Consider the following 22506-nt stretch of genomic DNA (forward strand, 5'->3'; position numbering starts at 1 on the left):
CCGCCCTCTCCCCATAACCCTTAATCCCCTCGTTTATCAAAAACCCATCAACCCGCGTCTTAAAAATATTTAGCGAGGCAGCCTCCACCACTTCAACGGGCAGAGAATTCCAGAGATTCACCACCCTTTGAGTGAAGAAGTTCCTCCTCAACTCTGTTCTAAACCACCCCCCCTTTATCTTGAGGCTGTGCCCCCTAGTCCTACTGTCCTTTCTGAGCAGGAAGAGCCTCTCCACCTCTATCCTATCCATCCCATTCATCATCTTGTACGTCTCAATGAGATCGCCCCTCATTCTTCTAAACTCTAATGAGTACAAACCTAGTTTATTCAGCCCCTCCTCATAGTTCAACCCCCTCAACTCTGGTATCAGCCTAGTAAACCTCCTCTGCACTCCCTCCAAGGCCAAAATATCCTTGTGTAAGTATGGCGGCCAAAACTGCACATAGTACTCCAGCTGCGGCCTCACCAGTGCCCTGTACAGTTGCAGCAAAACCTCCCTACTTTTATATTCAATCCCCCTTGTTGTCACTTCGTTTGTTTTTGGTTCCATGAAATCTTTGTCATTTAATCTAAAAGTCTAATGATAACCATGAAACCATTGTCGATTGTCGCAAAAACCCACATGGTTCACTAATGTCCTTCAGGGAAGGAAATCTGCTGTCCTTGCCTGGTCTGGTCTACATGTGACTCCAGATCCACAGCAATGTGGTCGACTCTTAAATGCCCTCAGAGATAGACAATAAATGCTGGTCCAGCCAACCAACACCCATATCCTATGAACAAATAAAAAACACTCCCGTTCTCTACCCTATCCCGGACCGTCCCTTCTATCTATTCTTCCCCTCTCGATGGCATAAAACCCATCACTATTCTACTTTGCTGAAGAAAAATCATATTCAATTTAAGACATGAATTTTGTTTCTCTCTCCCCACAGAGGCTGTCAGACCAGCATTTTCTATTTTTATTTCAGATTTCCAGCGTATGCAGTATTTTGCTTTTTGTGTCCTGTCTTCACTGAATTTTTTTCATTGCTTTTATTTTCTGCTCTCCATAATTAATTCAAGAGACAAGGGGGATTGAACCAGGGACCTGATGGGCTTGTATGTTTCAGCCATTCCTTAAAACTTACCTCTTTGACCAAGCTTTTAGCCAATTGCCCCAGTGTCTCCTTATGTGGTATGGTGTTAAATTTTGTTTGGTCAAGTGTTTTGAGATGTTTTACCATGTTAAAGGTGCTCTACAAATGCACATTTTTATTGTTTAGTGATGGTGGCTGTCCTGAGCAAACAAAAGAGGCAGCGAAAAAAGTCAAGAGTGTGCATCTGAACAACTCGGACGAAGAAGAAACTTATACTGAGAGTGACGATGGTGAAGACTGGGACTGGGGTGATTGTGCTGGAGACCTCACCAAGCGCTACACTGCTTCCAGGGGTTACAACCAACAGGTAGTCCGATGCTTTGAAATTACGTTGTCAACACGTTATGAAATGTGTTGGGATCACTCGTTTGAATTGCTTACAGTGGAAAATGGAAGACAGAATTATTCCCTATAACCTATATTCCCTATATAACCTATATAACAGCCTAGATGCATGATTCTGCTGCTATCAGATTTGAAGAATTCTGATTAAATTCACTTTTCTGAAGTCTGTACTATATTCATTTATGAAGTTAACCAAGAACGATTTTGCTTATAGTACGTTATGTTATTGAATGCTTCTGTGTCTTCCAAATGTCGAACTTGCATATGTGAGAAACTTTGTGTTAATTGAAAACAAATTTAAGCAAACTATGTTGTTTAATAACATTGCATTTAGTAGCTATTTAAATAAAGCAATAGGTATTTGAGTTTTAATTGTTAGCAAAGTTCATCTATACATTTCCTTTGTTTTAAAACTTGTTATAGCGGATACTGTTTTTTTTTATCAATTTTGTATATTTGAGCAGGCAATTTTTGCCTTATGTACTGTAGTTATTGTTTCTTAATATTAATCTATGCATGTAGAATCGTAGAATCTGTACAGTACAGAAGGAGGCCATTCAGTCCATCAAGCCTGCATCAACAGCAATCCCACCCAGGCCCTACTCCTGCACCCCTGCACATTTACCCTACTAAATCCCCTTACACTAAGGGGCAATTTTGCATAACCAATCCACCTAATCTGAATATCTTTGGAGTGGGAGGAAACCAGAGCACCAGGAGGAAACCCAGGCAGACGCTGGAAGAATGTGCAAACTCCAGACAGGCAATCGTCCAGGGCTGGAAACGAAACTGGGTCCCTTGTGCTGTGAGGCAGCAGTACTACCCACTGTGCCACCTAAGATCTAACTTCCCTTGATTAATTTCAATCTTGTGATGAAATGTGATTCATAGTTTTTTCCACAACATTGTGTCATTTCAGGCAAATAGACAGACTTCTTGTAACTTGGCAAAGATGTCCACTCCCTCGGACAAGGTTCTGAGAAGATTTGAGCATAAAATTAATCTTGGTGAGTTTATTGGGAAGACCCTGTTCGTAATAGATATAATAAAATATTTGGTTGTTTTAAGTTCAGCTAAATTATCTGTAATATTCAGCAGCTAAATGAGTGGGGTTTCAGTGGTTTTGTAACCACAAATTATTTGTCAAGCAAATGCAAAAGACTGAAATCCTATTAAAACTGAAAGCAACAAATTTATTTTGTAATGCTACCTAAAATTTGTTCATTTTGCATAAAATGAGGATTTGATCTGTGGTATCTAATTGAGTTCAAATTCAACAAAATTATGCAAACATTTTCATTTGAGTTTTTGACCTCTTGTTATTTTATTATGCATTGAAAAATCTCTGTAGCATAGGAATTTGGAATGTCAGTGCACCACATTACAGATTAGTAGGATGAGAGTTCACAGTTACTTTTTCCTGCAAAGTTGAATTTCAAATCTCAGCGCACTAAGTGATGCCGAAACGCAACTTTACAGGATGTGCGAGAAGGAAACTGGGTCGGTGTCATGTGTCTCCAAGTGGCCAATCGCAACGTAATATTGTCAGAAGTCGAGAGATAGGCCACTTCCCTGCCTATTTCATTTTGCAATGGGGCATTTGTTTAGGTGTGATGAAGTGTCTAAAAGCTCTGATACAGCATATACTTTACCATCATTGCAAGAAGATAGGTCTCAGAATTGGGAACAGAATTGTCTTATCTAAAGAATAATTTCTGATCTTTCGACTTTTTCTTGTTAGATAAACTAAATTTTGATGACTCTGTGATAAACAGGGTAACTGAAAAGTCAAGGCAGAAACATACAGACATGTAAGTAAATTCTGGAGAGGTAGAAATTTTAAGCTAAGTATCACATTGAGCAGTTTTTGTTAATGTAAATAATATGATGTGTATTCTTATTTTAAAAAATGGATTCCTACTGCATTGCGGTTATTGATAACTAAAGATAGATAGTTCCAATAGTGGCTGAACCTGTTTATCCAGTGAGTAACTGAGCCATTTTATCAGATTTCAGGTTCAGTCCCGAGTCTGTGATGAGTTAGGTGATGTCAACTGGCACAGCAATCTAGATGCCTTAATTGATCTCCTGTGCCAAGTGGTTAAGGATTAGTGATTCAGTCAGAGCTCCTACTTCTCATTGATTCCTGCAAATGTTAAATGAGCATTACAGGCAAGTTTATCCGTGGAACAGAGCCCATAAATAAGTCAAACCCCTTGAGGAAGGGAAGAAGAACAACATGGAAAAATAGACGAAAAACAAGGCATTTGAGCTTTTTATTTTAATTTGTTCTCTGGTTCTGTGAATTGCTGGCATGACCATGTTAATTGTTGTCAGCAGTTCCCTCGATGCGGTTCCCGTAGGACTTACAATTGAACTACTTTGATTCTTATGGTGACTTTTTTTAGCGAAGGAATCCTGGCATTTTTTTTCAGCCTCTAGGTAATGTCTAATATCTCTGAGGCTGAATTATCACCAAAGAATTGCTGTAAAATAGTGATTGCATCATTCAGGTGCTATCTGTCACTGATGTGGAAGTTGTCCCTCTGTCTATGGCAAGGAAGAGATAGCCTATGAATTGTAAATTGCTAGCTATTTGTGATGTTTCTCCCACTACAAGTTTGCTTTGCAAAGATAGTTCCTCACCCACAGCATCCACATGGTAATATCCGCGAAATTGCTGCATTTCCACAATAATTGTTCATTCAATTTAGCACAAGGATTTTTTTAGTAACTAATCACCTAAATACCATTTTAGCGATGTGTTACTTCTTAATTATTGCCAATCAACCTCTCTGACCCAAAAAATGATCAATAATAAGTGGGAGTCTCATCCCTTCAAATAGTGAACTGTTGGAAATTTTAAGTTTGCTTTTTTTTAATTGAAAGAGAGAAAGACAGTCATTTTTTTTGGTCTTCTCTTTTATTTCCCTCTCTTTATTTCTCTTTCTGTACCTGATAAAACATGGAGTTTATTCGCTTCAATTCACCCTTCTCAGGTTTTACACTATTTAATTCTCAATCTGTTAATTTCACTGCTTAAGGAAGTACGACTATGTCCCTGTTGCCCTTGCAACACTGTTGTAAGCTTGTACTTTCAGCAACTTTGTGGCAAGGTATTGTAAAATTTGCACATGCAGTAGTATGATGGTACAAAAGTTAGCCATGTGGTTGACAATAAAGAATAAGACTGGAGATATCTGTGGATTAGTCAAGTGGACGGAAAAATGACAAATGGAATTTAATTGAGAGACATGAGGTAGTGACTCGAATTTTCCAGGACGCGGCAATTACCGTTAGATTGTTGCTGCGCTCCTTCTGTGTGCCACAGCGGAGGTATGCATTCCTGCATTCAGACCCCAGCTTCTTCAGAAACATGGAGCGGTCTTCCATTAAACTGCTTTCTCACCGTGCAAAGATTGTCAGGGTGGGGAGGGTGGCAAGACATGGCCCCATTTTCCAGCTGCTGTCTTCTGATAAGTGACCACTAATGCACTGAAAAACTTTGGGACAGTTAAGCAGTGTTCAGTGTATTAGCAAGTTAGTGAATGTGTAGGTATGTAACTGCAAGGGTGGTTGGTTTGGGTAGGTGGGCAGGGTGGCAGGATGGGCGGGGATAATTGAGTTAGGTTAGAAAGGGTTGTCAGGTTGGATGTTGGATCGGGGATAGTTGGAATATCAGGCAGGGAGTTGGTAGGTGAGGTGGGCTAGCTGGGTAGCCAGGGAGTGGCGTCCATATCTGAGGAGTGGGTAGGGGTGGGGGAGGGAATCAGTTGTTTAGTTACCTAGGCGATAGACTAGGATTTTTCCAACTAACATTTCCTGCATAACCACCCAGATAAGTAAAATTGACCTGTCCGAAGTCTTGGATTCTTAACTCAGAGCCATAGAATTTCTGGAGGGTCTTGTCGTGCAGGGGAATTGCTCATCAAACTTCCCAGGCAATTCCCACAGAGTCAGAGTGTTGGGACTTCCACAGGGTTGTGTCGCAACATCAGACGATATGGGTCATTGGGGAGGTCAGCAAGTCAAAGGAACATACAGTAAATGTAGAAGAACTTTGTGATGCATATTCAGAGATCTTCGAAGGCGACAGGACAGGATAAGGCAATTAATAAGGTAAATGGGATATTTTCCTTTTACATGTTTTTAAATCTGTGGTTTATCGTAATTATGTTGCATAGCAACATTCATGATCTGCACAGGACTCTTTATAGAACATTACAGCGCAGTACAGACCCTTCAGCCCTCGATGTTGCGCCGACCAGTGAAACCAATCTAATGACTCTCTAACCTAAACTATTCCAGTGTTATCCATATGCCTACCACTGACCATTTGAACGCCCTTAAAGTTGGCGAGTCCACAACTGCTGCAGGCAGGGCATTCCATGCCCTTACTACCCTCTGAGTAAAGAACCTACCTCTGACATCTGTCCCATAATTACCACCCCTTAATTTAAATTTATGTCCCCTCGTGTTAGCCATCACCATCCGAGGAAAAAGGCTCTCACTATCCACCCTATCTAACCCTCTGATCATGACCTGAAGTGTGAATTGAACTGGTTCAGCTTTCTTCATTATTAACCTTTTTTTTCAGGTTTCGAGTTAAAGATAAATCTGACCGAGCCACAGTAGAGCAGGTAATGATCAGTTATGCTAATAAAAAAACACACGTGCTTGAGTAGCTCTGGGAAATGATGTATTTTGCAATGTTACTTTTAACCAGGATGTGCATAATATTGGTAAGCAGTTTCAGTAAATCCATGAATGTTTAAAGAAGACTTGTAACAGAACAGCAACGTGTATTTATATAGCTCCCATCTTTAATTAACAAACATCTCAAGGCATGATATATTGTGCATTTATGAAAAATATTGCCATTTTAGTTTCATGTATAATTTTAAGTCTTTAGGCACCTAGCACAGAAATGTGAAGGTAATTAAGTATCAAATATTGTGGCAGAAAAATTGCCTTCACAGTTAATTTATCTGACATTTTTTAATCTGCCGCATACAGTTTTCTTTGTTTGAAAAAAACAGAACTGTCTGGCCATTTTGAAGCAGTAGCAGAAATGACAGGAGCAGATTTGCTTTGTAATTCAATATAAAACATATTCAGAATTAGGTTACTGACAAATGCTTTTTTTTAAATTAGTATTAAAGGAAATGAAAAGTTGGAGGATTATTATCTGCTCGAAAACACTACCATCTCCAAAATAAAATTAGATAAAATCTTTATTCTGTGGTATTTTTTCTGATGTGACATTTCATGGACTTTGAGTTTCCCAGCTCTCCCTCTTGTCCTCCAGTTGCTCTATGATGGATGTTACATGCACGTGTTTTTGGAAAGATTGCAATCGGTGCACATTTGATGTGTCTTCTACATCGCTCAAAAATCTGCTCAGTTTATATAAGCCACCATTTTTTTTTAACTAAATTCTTATAATTTTTTAGGTATTAGATCCAAGAACACGAATGATCCTGTTTAAAATGCTGAGCAGAGGAGTGATCTCACAAATCCATGGATGCATCAGTACAGGCAAGGAGGTAAGTACTACATGAAGGTGATGAGAGTCACTTTGCAATGGAAAATATGTACCACCCCCCCCCCTCTCAGTGTTACAAAGTCAATATGCTTGTAGATGGCATGGTAACCATGGTTATGGGATGGGGCCATCTAATGGTAAAATCACTCTTAACTGAATAAACAGAAAAAAATCACAAAGGATAAGGAAATCTAATACAGGCTGTTAGAACTGGCGAAGGAATATTGATATAAATTTTGGGAGTTGTAACTTGCCATGGCCAAATACCAACCTTAAAAAAAACCCCAGAAATGTCAGTCAATAATGCAGTAGCACACTCCTAATGCTGCATTTTGACTGCTTGGGTTTTCCTGGGTGCTCCGATTTCCTTCCACCCAAAAGACATGCTAGTTAGGTACATTAGCCTTGCTAAATTCTTCCTTGGTGTACCCAGACAGGCACTGGGGTGTGGCGACTAGATGAATTTCATAGTAACTTCATTGCAGTATTAATGTAAAGCCTACTTCTGACATTAATAAATGAACTTTATATAATCTGTTGACATGGAAAATATTGATGGCAAACAAAATGTAGCCTGCTGATGAGGGTCCTAAAGGCAGGAGAAGATAGTGGGATGAAGAAAATTAACAATGAATTGATCCATTGCACGGGAAATAAACCAGTATAATTACAATGAAACCTCTCCCCTGTCACTCCCAAAATTAAATTGACCACTGCTCACATTGAAGCTTTCTCATCTTTAACACTTTCGCATCCATACTTGGAAGCAAATTAGTTTACAGACCCTGCTGAGGCAGAATTTACCCCCCCCAACCCAATAGCTCACATAACCACCTCAACCTACCGTTTTCCTATTTTCTCCTCCTCCTTCACCTCCTTTTTCTCTCCCACCACATCTTTCTCAGAAGCCCATTCCTCCCTACTCTCCCCTCCCATTTCCCACACATCAGGCTGCTTATTTAACTCTCAGTTCATTGTTTCCCAGCAACAGTCTTATCTGCTACTTTGGAAATGCTATCAGATAATCACTGTGGTTAGGTCAGCACAAATCAGGAAACAAACCTCAAACTTTTGGGTTTGTATGGTTAGTACTAATAATTGGCAGTGGTGGGCAGGTCCTCGAAAGGGGAGCTACCTTTGCCCCAATTATTGCCTGTAAGTGGCCGTCCGACCTTTCTTTTTGGGCTAATGAGCAGATGACAGCACAGTGGGTGATGGCAGAGGGTTTGGGGGAAAATGCATAAATGAACATAACTGGATTTCAAGGGGGAAGAGGCAGGGGGTGCAGAGGGGGGCCTTCTCCATCAGAAGCCCCTTCATATTGGAGGTTGTTCATCGGATCCCTACAGTGCAGGAGGAGGCCATTTGGCTCATCAAGTCTGCACCGACAACAATCCCATCCAGGCCCTATACCTGTAACCCCACATATTTACCCTGCTAACCCCTCTAACCTGCACATCTTGGGACTAAGGGGCAATTTAGCGTGGCCAATGCACCTAACCCACCCATCTTTGGACTGTGGGAGAAAACTGGAGTACCAGGAGAAAACCCACGCAGCCATGTGTAGAATTTGCAAACTCCACATAGACAGTGACCTGAGGCCAGGAATCAAAATCCCTTTAAGACCCCAATAACCTCCAGACCTCCCTCCATCCCCCATCCCTGTCTGCCCATAGCCACAGCAGTTTCCAAGACTGAGCTCCTTTCCGACAAAAGGGCTTACTATCAACCAACGCTCATCATCAGAGCCCCAGCATCCTGATAATACAGTCCATGGTCATTATCCAACTTATTCTTTCAAGCCCCCTTCAACAGTTGTTTTTGTCTCTCTTTACTAACAGGCAAATGTCTATCATGCGACGACAAACACTGGAGAAAGCAGAGCAATAAAGATCTACAAAACTTCAATCTTAATTTTTAAAGATCGTGATAAATATGTTAGTGGTGAATTCAGGTAAGGTTTTCTTTATTTTAAATCTCTTAGTTTATAGGCTCCATATCTTAAATGGGATTTGTAAACCACATAAACAGGAGGAATGTGTATTGTCCCTCACTTGTTTACAGCAATCTGTGATTTGCATATATCTGTACATATCCAAGATTACATTTATTTTTGCGTACTGTAAACATTCAATGATTGTAGCCACTCCCCATCCTACCCCCAACAAAAATTCCCTAAGTAAAAGCCACATGCTATAGACAAATATGTGAAAGCTACGTGACTGGAACCTGAAAATAGAGTAACCAGTCTTCACTAAACCACGAGTGTAACATATGAATTAAAAACTTTGATACACTACAAATTCAGAGTTATCATCAGATCTTTGAATAGAGTCTGCAAATTGATGTGGTAGGGACCACATAGTAACTGTTATCCTCAATCAAGGTAAGTCTTCTGTCCTTTCCCGATCATCTTTAGTGCCATCCTGAGTGGTATTAAGCTTCCTAGTTACAGTCCAGTAATAAAAGATGATGCAAGTCCAGCTTCTTCACAAACTCACTTTATTCTCTTTTACAATTCCACACACACCACCCAGTACCACCTGTAACCCCTTTATATACCCCGACAAGGACTATTAATCAATTAACGTACAAATTGGGTCTAAAGTGGAAGATTGCAGTTAACCCATTCCTAACAGTGGTTAGACATTCAATATTTCTCAAAACTATTTATAATGATCTATGGACCCAATGCATTTTCATTACAGTAGAATCTATATTTTATTTATTATTCACTATTTCATAATGCTGTTTATGTATTTCATACCAGTGTGTGTTTTAAAGTCTGTAAAAGAATTGTCATTACTTGCAAAAAAAAATTAAAAGAAATTCATTTGATAGTTGAAGTAGTGAGATGGAAGTATTGATTTTTTTGGAAGCAGAGTGTCTCTCCTATTAATAAACTTGTTGAATGTCATGTCCTTTCTAGACATTTTAAAACATTGAAAGAAGCAGTAATTCTTTTCTAGGTTCCGCCGTGGATATTGTAAGGGAAATCCAAGAAAAATGGTGAGGACTTGGGCAGAGAAGGAAATGCGAAATTTAATCAGGTATCACGAGTAACATGTTAGACCTTTTCTATTTGCTTTGCTGTCTTTATTTGGAGCTGGATGAAGATAACAGACATGACACTTTTTATAACTAACCAGTCAGGCTTGGGTGAGGGAGTGGGATTCAGCCCTTGGGTATGGCCTGGTCAGATCTGATGGTTTGAGAGGAACTGTGTAGGTGAGGCAGTAGCCAGGGAGTGGAGGAGACCCGTAGGGGTTGGGGCATCCTGTTGTGGCAGGGTGGGGGATTCCACTGGGGTGTCAGGATTATTGGATGCAGTCACATGGGAGTTTGGTCTGTGCAATACTTACCCAGAGGTTAAGAGGTTTTAATTGTTTCAACTTTTTCTGGGTAACTATTGACGTAACCCTGGCAGAGCCATTTGCAGTTTGCAATTTAAATCACATTTTCAGCTAGTTGCCAGCACAGGACAGTTGCCGTGCAAACCTTTCCTGTGAAGTTCTGAGGAGGATTCCTGGGAGCATGTTTGGTGTACCATCCCCAATCTGATGCTGGAGAGCTTGGAAATTATGGCCTAATGGCTTGAACAATCGTGCCCCTATTCCTATCTCCATTATTAAATGTGACTACTTCTTTCATCTAATCCAGCCATTCCTTTGGACGACAGGCAGAATATATTGCCATAATCGGCAAGGTTTACCAGTTCTTTCCAAGGAAATCTTTTACGGCAACAGCTGCTCTTTTCAGAGCACGTTTTGCATGGTGTAATATTCATCTCACTCATTCTTAAGTGTATTCATCACTCTTGTGTAAGCACACAAACCAATTTTTATACAGCATGGCCTCACAGCAGTAAAATAAATGTGGTTAAAAGATAAATCTTTATGGAACATGAGTGGAACCTCCTTGCAAATCTAAACAGTGAAAAGGAATCGTTTTGGGAGCTTTGGTCATATTCGCATTATAATATTGGTTAATCATGTAGGTCGTTTATCCCCAATTATTTTGTAAAGATACTGTACAAGATTTAAATCCTAAATTATTGTTCTCCTTTCTTGAGACATTTTTTAAAGCAATAGTATTTGAGAGCATGGCTGGAATTCTCCGGCCGTTCACACCTGTGGAATTCTACTGTCCTACTGGCAGCACACACTTGCCCGTGGATTCCCCACCGGCATGGGGTGATGTCAGTGGGAATTCCTATTGACAGCCAAGAGACCAGAGAATCCCGCTGCTAGCAAACAATGCTCCACTACCTACCAGCGGGAAACTCATGGCTGAGAGCTGAAGAATCTCGCCCCTTATCTTTAGTTTTGAAGATTTCTTTCAACCTTGGATTCTGTTTTGGTTTCCATGTCTCAGATGGTTCTCTGCCCAGATATTGAACTGAATTTGTAACAGATCCATGACTGAAACTTAGAACATTCCACTTTATTTTAGCTACTACTCATATCACATCTCCCAATAGTGACCTTTGCTGTCATCAGAAGGTGATATCAAGCACCAGACTGTGACTTGGGCCCAATCGATTTAGCAAACGAAGTGAATTAGGATGATTAGATGATATAAGCTTTAATTAGTTGTTTAAGCTTGGGTGGCTCCTCAAGTAGTTTGCAATTTTTGTGATAAAATGGTCATCTCAATTTTTATGTCCAAGTTCTTCTGTTATCACCTAAAAAAGCTGTATAGTTTGACTGATACTTGTCATGATGTAGGTTGTCTTGATGTGGAAGAATTCCTTTAAATAACTTCAGTGAAACCAAATAAATGTCAATCATAACATAGCTGAAAAACAATCCCAAAATGTGTTCAAATTGAATAATGTGACCCCTTTAGATACCAGTTTCAGAAATACCAACACGTATTTCCAAAAGTCTATATGTTAAAATGGCAAATGATTCTGCTGAATGAAAATAAGAAATCAACATAATTCCCAACCTTAAAGGAAATAGATACTTGCCTGTTACACCATCAAAAGGAATTTGTTTAGATCTGAATTACAATGAAATGATTGCGCAAACACTATTGACTCTTCAATTATATGTTCTCTTGAACTAATAAGCTGTCAGACATTAGCATTTGAACACCTGAATGCATCTCCATAAATTTGCTTAAATGGAACAGATTTAATGCATTAAAATAGCTGATGATGATATACTATGCGAACATGATAAATTTTATGTGACAGCAAAATGCAAATGCCAGGTCATTTATTTTACAATGGTAAAATGTAATTCTGTTTATTTTGGATATAGGCTACAAACAGCAGAAATACCCTGTCCAGAGCCAATCATGCTCAGGAGTCACGTGCTTGTTATGGGTTTTATTGGTAAAGATGATATGTGAGTTTTTTTTTCCTTTTATTAAATTCAAATCAGTGCCTTTTATTTAAGTGATATTCTGTAAGGAATAATTTAGCTAACAAAACTATGTGTCACACACATGATGTATTAATCATCTAGGATTGGAAGAAGGTAGAATGGTTAAAATGGAGATTATAGTGGTGACTGTTTTTTTAAATTCATTTATTGCCTATATGTAATTGCCTGTGATTTGAAATGGCCATTTCAAAGGCTATTTTAAGAGTCAGCCACATTGCTGAGGATCTGAAGTCACATATAGGCCAGACCAGGTAAGAGCAGCAGATTTTCTTCCCTAAAGGACATTTATAAACCAGATGAGTTTTACGACAATTGACAATGGTTTCTTGGTTATCATTGGACTTTAATTCCAGATTTTTTTTATTGAACTACTGGGGTTAGAACCTGGTCCCCAAAGCTTTACTTTGAGTTTCTGGATTACTATTTCAATGACAACACAATTACACCACCACTCCCTTTGTGTGTGCTCTAGAACGAACCCTTAGTTTTTGTGGAAGTCAATCACTTCAAACTTCAATGGTAGTGCTTGCAATTACGTGATAGGCTTTATACTTAATTGAATTTGGACATTTATGAAAGGAAATGCTACAATAATTCATAAACATTGTGTGTTAAAGGATTCAGTTAACAGGGAACACCAGTTTAGGCAACAACCTGCACTTATGTAGAGACTTCAGTGTAGGAAAAGGTCTCAAGGGGCTTTACAGGAAGGTAATTGAACAAAATTAACACCAAACAAAGGAAATATTAGGACATGTATTTGGAGGCTAAGTGAAAGAAATGAGCATTCTGAAGAAAGAACGAAAGGTGGAGAAGCAAAGGAACGTAAGCAGGAAATTCTAGACCTTGGGACCTGCACAGCTGAAGACGTGACCATGAGTGACGTGATATTGAAAGTGGGTAAGGCACTGGAGATCAAAATTGGAAGAATACAGAGCTTTTGAAAAATTATAGGGTTGGAGGTGGTTAGGGAGTGAGAGATCCTGTATTTGCTTATCCCTGTTTGCTTCAGTCTATGCAAAGACTTCATTTTAAGATATTTCTGCCTTTGCACATTCACATTTAAATTCTAGGCTGTAGGGGTTAACTAACTCTGCTGAACAATTGTAACTAACTTGACTACATGTAGAATCAGAAGGCTAAAGGTTAACTAGAAATTGACTGCATTCCTGAAGGGTACACAATGCAGGCAAACCTCAGCATTACAGTAGCCACAAGGATTGTTTTTCTAAGTGGGGGACAGCTTGTGAAGGGCACTTCCAATAACGAGATACGGGTTGAGATATATTTTGGTTTTACAGTTTTGTGTTCAGTTGTTTCAAACTCTGTTCAGTGTGTTGAAGTTTAGTACAGGGACTGACTTGAGAAGCCAGTCTTCAAGTTCACTTTTATTTTACTGCTTCTGTCATGTTAATCTTTTAAGTTCTGTTCAGTAAAAGAAAAGCATTTTTAAACTTGTACCGAGTGCTACTTCCTTGTCTGTTCAAACAACAGGGAAGTAGGTAAGGGTGAGTTTATGGAGGGATTTGAACAAAAGGATCCATGTTTCAAAATTGAGATGTTGGTGAATCAGGAGCCAGTGCAAGTCAGCTTGCAGAGATGATGAATGAATGGATGGCACATGTTATCCGTTGGGATGTGGGCAGTGGTGTTTTGGGTGAGCTCAAGTTTATCATGGTGGAATCTGGGTGTCTGGCATGGAAAGTATTGGAATACATGAGTCTGGAATGGTGTGAATGAATGTTTCAGCAACTATGAGCTAAGTAAGGCAGGGGTGGATGCTGGTGATATTATTGAACTGTAGTCCTTGTGAAGGAGAGGAGTTGGGCACTCAGCTTGGGGTCATACACGATGCTGTGGTTGTGAACATCCTGGTTGAGCCCAAGACAGTGGTGAGGGAAGGTGATGTAACTGATGGCGAGGGAATGGGGATCGTAGCAAAATCCAAAGCAGTGGTCTTCCCCATAATTAATTGGAACAAATTGTGACTCATTCAGGCCTTGATATTGGACAGACAACCTGATAACGAAGGGGCAGTGGAAGTGTTTAGAGAATTAGTGGTGAAATAGAGCTGATGTCTCAGCATGCACATGGAACCTGACTTTGTTGTCTTTGGATGGTATTGGTGAGGAACAGAATTAGGGTAACGATAGATTCGTGGATACTCCAGGAGGAACCGTGCAGGGGTCATTTTGAGAAATCATTTCAGGAAATTAAAGGTTTAAAGTTTATTTATTAGCGTCACAAGTAGGCTTACATTAACACTGCAATGAAGTTACTGTAAAAATCCCCTAGTCGCCACACTCCGGTGACTGTTCAGGTATACTGAGGGAGAATTTAGCATGGCCAATGTACCTAACCAGCACATCTTCTGAACTGTGGGAGGAAACCAGAGCACCCAGTGGAAACCCACACAGACACGGGGAGAACATGCAAACTTCACACAGACAGGGATCCAAGCCGAGAACCGAACCCGGATCCTTGGCACTGTGAGGCAGCAGTGCTAACCACAGTGCCACCGTGTATTCCCTCATTGACTGAGTGGGTGAGTGAGTGTTTGAGTGGCATCAGGCAGGGATAGTCCCGCTGAGCAGTATAAACAGATTAATAATTAAAATATCTCTGGAACATTTTCATTCTAAGGATAACAGAACAAAATTAGTAGGTTTGAAAGGAAATTGTGAGCGGATGTAAAGGAATATTCTGCGAAAAAGAATAAATGTTGATCTTTCAAAAAAAGACTTAATAAGCATGAGGGTCTACTCCTTTTTGAAAAAATTATATTCTTGTAAAATTTACTCCCTAGGTTTATCTTCTACTTTACCAGGTCTAATTTTTGTATTGTGTTCCAAATCTCTTCGACAAAAATATGATTTCCCTGATCTGTATATAATCTGCCTTTTGATTCTTGATAAGAATGAGTTATTTAAATTAACTAATTATGTGTAGTTTTTAAGTGTTTGGAATGCCCCATTTATTTTTAATTTGATACTCTGGTTTCCCGCAGAGACCAGGTGAGTTTACTCAGTGAATAACTGAACTACACAAATCGGCAAAGTTCCAATTTTGTTCTCAGGCTGTACCAGATAGGACAGCAACAGCTGAGGCATCAAGGAGGGGGAAATCGGCATAGGATGCATATAGTTGAACATTGGTAATAGTGATCACATTTGGTCTAGGTGAGATTTAGACTGAGCTCAAAGCACAGAACCTTGAACAAATTAGCAAAGAATTTCTGGCACCCTGGAACAAGTCAAAAAAAGTCAATGTCTTGAGAATATTTTGTCAAAATATTTTTTTCTGTAAGTTAAACATCAACTAGCTTTACTTCAACCTTTGTGTCATAATCTCCTTTAAAATGTAAAATAAACATGTTGTAGAATTGCAGAGTAAACCTTTAGTATGAAAGACATATTAAAACATAATCAAAATCTCACAAATTAAGCCTAATTATGAACATTGCATATTTATGCATATTTGAAGATAATTCAAATGAGCTCTTAATCTAATGTTTTTCCTGTTGATCATGTCACATATACCTGCCCACTTTGTGTTGGATGCACAACCTGACTTCCCTTATTTTGTTGTCTATATGGGAAAATCAAATCCATTTTTCTTTCATTTCTTGATAGCAACCTATTTTAAAGAAGGAGTTTTAGAAATTTTGTACAGGTATGTATCTGGATTTAAGTAGCTGTATTAGAGAAAAAAAATTGTAGATTCATTGCAATCTGCACACCAAGATCTCACTTTAAAACTACAAATTTCTACTTAGAGTTTAAAAAGAAATTATCAAAGATTTGAATTCTTTCAGCTCCAATTTTCCTGCACAAATGTTTTGAAGTTAAAGGAATTAATAGCCAGTGATTTAACTGACCTCCCTTTTGTTCTTTAGTCCAGCACCACTGTTAAAAAATGCTCACTTGTCTGAATCCAAGGCCTGTGAGCTATACCTCCTTGTGATTCAGTACATGCGAAGAATGTACAAGGATGCCAGACTGGTTCACGCTGATCTCAGTGAATTTAACATGCTGTAAGTCGTGCCCTGATGTCTGTCTGTTTTGTCTATTGAATCATGACAGTGGTTAGAGTTTCTAATGCATTTGTTCCTTTATAATTTCTCCTTCAGACTTTCCCCTATGCCCTGCCCATTTTTCTATGTTAAGAACGCTTTATAAATGTGCATTGTTATCAGGTTACCTGTTTATTATAACATTTGTTATATATTGTATGTAATTCCATATTCCTTTACACCCAACGTTACAACAATGTTTTGGCATGTATAATAACTGAAGCAGCAAATACTTGCATTTATATTGCTGTTTTCATGTAGGAAAATATAGCCAGGCATTTCACAAAAGTGTAATCAGTCAACAATTGTCACACGACTGAAGAAGGAGGTGTAGATCATAAAATCACGGAAGGCCTATAGTGCAGGAGGAGGCTATTTGGCCGATTTGAGCGTGCACTGATGACAATCCCACCCAACCTAATCTGCACACCTTAATTCAGTTCATCAACTGTAATGAAATTCAACTATGATGGCAGTAAATCACAGAATTTAGAATCAAGGAAATGGCTGGATATAGATCCAGGCCTTGGAACAGATTTGTGGGAGAACCAGAACCTTCAAAATTAACAATTAAAATCGAGAAATGGCAGTACAGGAGAGCAGGATTGATTAGCTAGTGAGTTTTGCAGTTGTACTTTTGCTTGTTGAACTAGGGAGGTGTGTCAAGCTCAGAATAAAGAAGCTAACTTACTAGTTACATCAATAAGCTTTCTTAAAATAAGTCTTGCATCCTTCAGCTTATTTCTGTTAAGTTTAGTTAATCTAATAAGTAAAGGTATGGTAGGGCACCTCGGTCCCATTTATTGCACATCCTATCCCACAGGACGGTATGGTGCAGAAATTATTGTCAGTTGTGTGAAATCATGCTCCGGGTTTTGGAATTTAAGTCAAAGTCAAGACTTTGAAGGAGGTGGTGATTGGTATGGACTTCCTTTTTGTGGTATCCTGCAGGTACCACAATGGGGGAATTTATATAATTGATGTATCACAGTCAGTGGAGCACGATCACCCTTGTGCCTTGGAGTTTCTCCGAAAAGACTGTCTCAACGTTAATGGTGAGTCAAAAACAACAATTATTTTAGTTTTTGCTCAGATCTTTTCCTTGTTAAACCACTGAAAATGATCAATAGTTATGTAGTAAATCTGTCATATTTAAGTAGGTTAAGCATTGAATATACACAATAGCTAATGTAACCAGCTAAACATTTTGATCGTTAGAAAAACAAACTATCACCTAATTTAGTATTTAAAGCAGACCACCTAGATTTGCAGAATATTCTGGATTTACATGCTCAGACTTTAAGGAATTTAAAGAATTTTGTGTTTTCCATTAATATTGAAACGTAGTTCATTATTGTGTCCTTTTTCTTGATAGAATTTTTCCGCAAACATGATGTTGCTGTGATGACTGTGCGAGAACTTTTTGAATTTGTCACAGACCTTTCAATTATGGAAGATAATCTTGATGCTTACCTTCAGAAGGTAGGACAAATGAAAATTGATTGCAGAAGTAATTACCACATGATCCACCCATGAAATACATCAACGAGTTCCTATATTGTTATTGGAAATTCTGCCAATTTTTGATCAATTTTCTCTATAATTAGGGGTAATTATAGTCCTGTTGCAGTTAAATTCTTGAGCACTATTGAGTGCCTACAATTGAAAAAAAAATCCCTGTGCATAAACAAGGATTTACATATAACTTCCCTGTCTGCTGAAGTTATAAAAATATTAAGCCATGTTTTCTGGGGGAGAAATAGGCAGTCTGGTTTAACTCAAATAGAGAAATGAGCCTTGTTTGCTATTCAATTCCAACTGCACAACTTTAGTGCTGGCCTGAATGGCAGCTTTTTACTTTGTTTTGCTAGCTTGTGGAAATGGAGTTGATTTATATTTGTGTTGTTCTGTGGTTTTAACTAATATAATTTATTTCAAAATGTGGATTAATTTTGCAGGAAATAGGCCACCATGTGGCCTTTCAAATCTGCTCTGCATTTCTGTACAATCATAGCTGATCTTGGGATTCAAATCCATTTTCCTCCCCATATCCTCTGATTCCCCGACGTGAAAAATCTTGTCTATCCCTGCTTTAAATGTATTCATGTTCTGGGGTAGTGAATTCCAAAGATTCACAACCCTCTGACTGAAGCGTGTGCGTACGATGGGGTTGCATTGTTGCTTAAAGAGGAAATTAATGTAGGTGAGGACGGATAATAGCTCCAACATTGTGGAATCTGTATGGGTACAGCTGAGAAACACCAAGGGCAAAAAAACGTTAATGGAGGTTGTTTATAGACCCCTAAACTGTGGTGGTGATGGTGGGGATAGCATTCAACATGAAATTAGATACTCATGATAAAGAAGCATCTGTAATTATAGATGACTTTAATCTGCATATAGATTGGGCAAACCAAATTAATAACAATACCACAGAGGAGGAATTCCTGGAGTGTGTACAAGATGGTTTTCTGGACCAATATATTGTGGAACCAACTAGAGAGCAGGCTGTGTTGTGTAATGAGAAAGGAATAATTGGCAAGCTAGCCGTGCGATTTCCCCATGGGGATGAGTGACCATAGCATGATAGAATTCATCATCAAGATGGAAAGTGGCGCAGTTAATTCTGAGAGTTCTGTCCTGAATCTAAATAAAGGAAACTATGATGGTACGAGTTAGCTATGATGGTTGGGGAACAGGGTTGAGAGTGGATAGGCAACGGCAAGCATTCAAATAGTGCATGGGTGAACTGCAACAACTGTGCGTTCCTGTCTGGTGCAAAACTAAGACTGGAAAGGCCACGGCTTACAAACAGGCTAAATAACACAATAGTCACTGTGGTGAATTAAGATCTTTACTTGCTACATCATGGAGTGCAAAGCCCAATATTAACAATATACTGGTGGACGAATTTACCCTTCGATTTAAATGTACTCTTAAATCCGATAAGTCTTGTAGCCAAATTTTAACCTTTTTAGAGTACAAATCACAGTGCCGTTAATGTTTGGAATTCTGAACTGTTTTCTGATGTTGTAAAAAGAGAGACCCTAAGCACATAATTGAGCAGACTTGCCAGATATTGAATTTCTGCACTGCAATCTGAATACATCAATCTGCATTATGTACAGTTTGAGCTTTTATTTCCTTGATTTGAATTCCGTGATCAATAAAATAAAGTTTGAATTGATTTAAGATATTTTAATACTTAGTTTTGTGGAAACTTCAAAATTGCATGCATAAAAGTGAAATGGATAGTCAAGACTTTAGTGCTGATTGTTATCCTCAAGTAATGACCTCTTTATAACATTAGATACTGTTGCATTATATGCATTCAAAGTGTCATAATACCCATGGAGGTATTGAGTCCCGTGGCTACGTGAATCTTATCAAATATTGATAGCAGAAAAATTGATATAAGGCAAATCCTAACTAATATGTTTCCAATCATTCTAGAAGTTTTATTGTAATGACTTATATGACTGTCATGATTGAGTTAAATGTACTTAGAATGCTTCAAGGCCTAAGTACTTAACATTTGTGTCACTTGCTTTTAGGGTTAGAGTCATGCCACGCAGAAGGAGGCTGCCTGTACCATCATGCTCTCTTTAAAAAAAACTATCCAATTAATCCCACAATCTGGATACTTCCCCATGACCCTGCAAATTTTTCTTTCTGAGAAATGATCCATTTCCCTTTTGAAAGCCACTATTCCACCATCCTTTTAGATAATGCAATCACGATCATCATAACTCAGTAAAGAAAAATTTCTTTATCTCCCTACTGGCATTTTTGCCAATTATTTAAAATTTGTATCTTCTCATTACTGACCCTCCAGCCAGTGGAAATAGAGTAGTTAGTGAAAAACTATCAAAACCCTTCATAATTGTGGACATTTCTACAAATCCTCCCATAACCTACTTTGCTGCCTAAGGATAACAATCTCAGCTTCTCTAACTGCTCCAGTTAATGAAATCTCTCTTGCCTAGTGCCATTCTAGTAAATCTGCTCTGCATTCTATCCAAAGTCATTGATGATCTTTCTCAAGTGTGATGCCCAGAAATGGATATACTAATATTGCTATGATGTGGAGATGCTGGCGTTGGATTGGGATGGGCACAGTGCAAAGTCTCAACACCATGTTAAAGTCCAAATGGCTTAATTGGAATCATGAGCTTTCGGAGTGCTGCTCCTTCATCAACTCGCCTGATGAAGGAGCAGTGCTCTGAAAGCTTGTGATTCAAAATAAACCTCTTGGATTTTAACTTGCTGTTGTGAGATTTCATACTAATATAGATAAGCATTGATTACTAAAGTGAATAACCTGTGATTTAACAAAATTTCTTTGCTTTCATGAGTTGTCCCTTTTTTATAGAGTCAAGAATCCTGCCACCTTAACTTTTTAATCCTCTATCCCTTGTAAAATTACTACTTAGTTTTTACTGCCAATCACCATTGCGCTTTCCAGGACGTGTCACTTCACACTTCTCTGTATTAAATTTCATCTGCCATTTGAGTACGTATTCATCAGCCTATCAATGCCCTCACTATTTAATGAATTTCATAACTTTGTATCTCTGAATCAGGTGTCATCTTGTGACCAATGGCATGTTTCTCTCTCCATCTTTTCAAAAAAGTAGAACTGATTACAAATGTTAAACTTTTGAATAACTGTTGGTGTAAAATCCTTCCGGTCTTAAGTAACTTTACTGAACAAAGGGAGGAGTTTCAGAAGTCCAAGAACTAAAAGATTACTGCCTATCTCTATCAATGCCACTGTTGCATTTATGTTAATTAGGCAATGGAAATAGCTGCAGGCAGAACACAAGAAGAAAGATCCAACCAGGACAAAGTAGATGAAGAGGTAAGCGTCTTCTATTGGAATTTTGTTGCCTATATTTTGATGTTTTTCATGCAGAGACTTTTAACATATTTCCAGTAACATTATGGTTCCCATTGGGCACAACATGTGCCTTTTGTTATGGGACAGCTGTTGGTAAGTACCAGACTGCCCAAATCCCAATGGGAAACTTGAGTCAGCTGCCACAATGATTTGCAATTTATGTATTATGAGGAGTTATTTGAACTTCAAGATAAGTAACTCTCAGGCCACTTGTGGTGATTTTAAACAGTAAGGTTCAACATTTTATTAAAAGAAAAAGAAAATGACACTTAAAACAAAAGAATATCTTTACAGTGTTAAAAGTAATTCTACCAATGGTTTCTAACAGATTTTGGATTAAATAAATTCAGAGCCAAACACTTTTTGATGGCAACAGCCCTCATAGATTTTTAATCCATAACAAATCCCGATGTCTCATGAAAAAAAATTTTAAGCAGCCCGGTTGCGCACAGTAAGACCTATAAACTGCACTGGTTGCAAAATACCAATTTCCCATGGTGGTGTTCAGAACACTGAAAAATTCCCTGGATTTTGTTACTGTGCATGGGAAGTTGCATTTCAGGTGGTGCTTCAGTTTAAAATTTCTGCCTTCTAATATTGCAGCAGCCAACATTACAAGTCCTAAAGTGAGCCTTAAGACTGCAACTTTCTGACTTGGAGCTAAAAGTACTACTCCTGCCCAAACTGTCACTGAAATAATTTTGTGTAAAATAAAATTAGGAAGGTGTGGAATATATAATCGATAAAATAAACATACTTTAACAAAAGGCATTGAATGTAATCCTTGATATTTTGTTTTCTAGGTTAAATATTCTTTCTAACAATTATAATCTTGGGTGGAATGAGGAGAGGTAGAAGAGTGCACTTTGACACCAAGACAGTATTAATTTGATATTGAATTGTGTTGGACAATTCTTGATTAATATTATTTTAAATACATTTATTAATCTTTCTGTAGGTGTTCAAAAAAGCCTACATTCCCAGGACGCTGAATGAAGTGAAACATTATGAACGAGATGTTGAAATAATGATGCAACTCAAGAAAGAAGATGTGACCACAGAAAAACAGCATGATAATGTAAGTGGTTATCCATACGATCTACTTTAGAAAA

The 22506-nt window shown here is 38.5% G+C and overlaps 1 protein-coding gene across 1 annotated transcript in view; it reads left to right on the plus strand.

Annotated features, from left to right (window-relative positions):
* Nucleotides 1-22506, plus strand: part of riok1 (RIO kinase 1 (yeast)) — a 34429-nt gene that overhangs the window by 3004 nt on the left and 8919 nt on the right. Inside the window, exons 2-14 of the mRNA XM_080193869.1 lie at nucleotides 1266-1446; nucleotides 2404-2491; nucleotides 3226-3295; nucleotides 6082-6124; nucleotides 6938-7030; nucleotides 8871-8983; nucleotides 9999-10079; nucleotides 12297-12383; nucleotides 16318-16455; nucleotides 17446-17549; nucleotides 17870-17976; nucleotides 21290-21355; nucleotides 22353-22472. Coding sequence (XP_080049995.1) covers nucleotides 1266-1446; nucleotides 2404-2491; nucleotides 3226-3295; nucleotides 6082-6124; nucleotides 6938-7030; nucleotides 8871-8983; nucleotides 9999-10079; nucleotides 12297-12383; nucleotides 16318-16455; nucleotides 17446-17549; nucleotides 17870-17976; nucleotides 21290-21355; nucleotides 22353-22472 — 1291 coding nt within the window. The remainder of the gene's footprint in view (nucleotides 1-1265; nucleotides 1447-2403; nucleotides 2492-3225; nucleotides 3296-6081; nucleotides 6125-6937; nucleotides 7031-8870; nucleotides 8984-9998; nucleotides 10080-12296; nucleotides 12384-16317; nucleotides 16456-17445; nucleotides 17550-17869; nucleotides 17977-21289; nucleotides 21356-22352; nucleotides 22473-22506) is intronic.

This window comes from Carcharhinus amblyrhynchos, chromosome 8 (genome assembly GCF_965287045.1).
Source record: "Carcharhinus amblyrhynchos chromosome 8, sCarAmb.v2.hapA, whole genome shotgun sequence".
Lineage (NCBI taxonomy): Eukaryota > Metazoa > Chordata > Chondrichthyes > Carcharhiniformes > Carcharhinidae > Carcharhinus > Carcharhinus amblyrhynchos.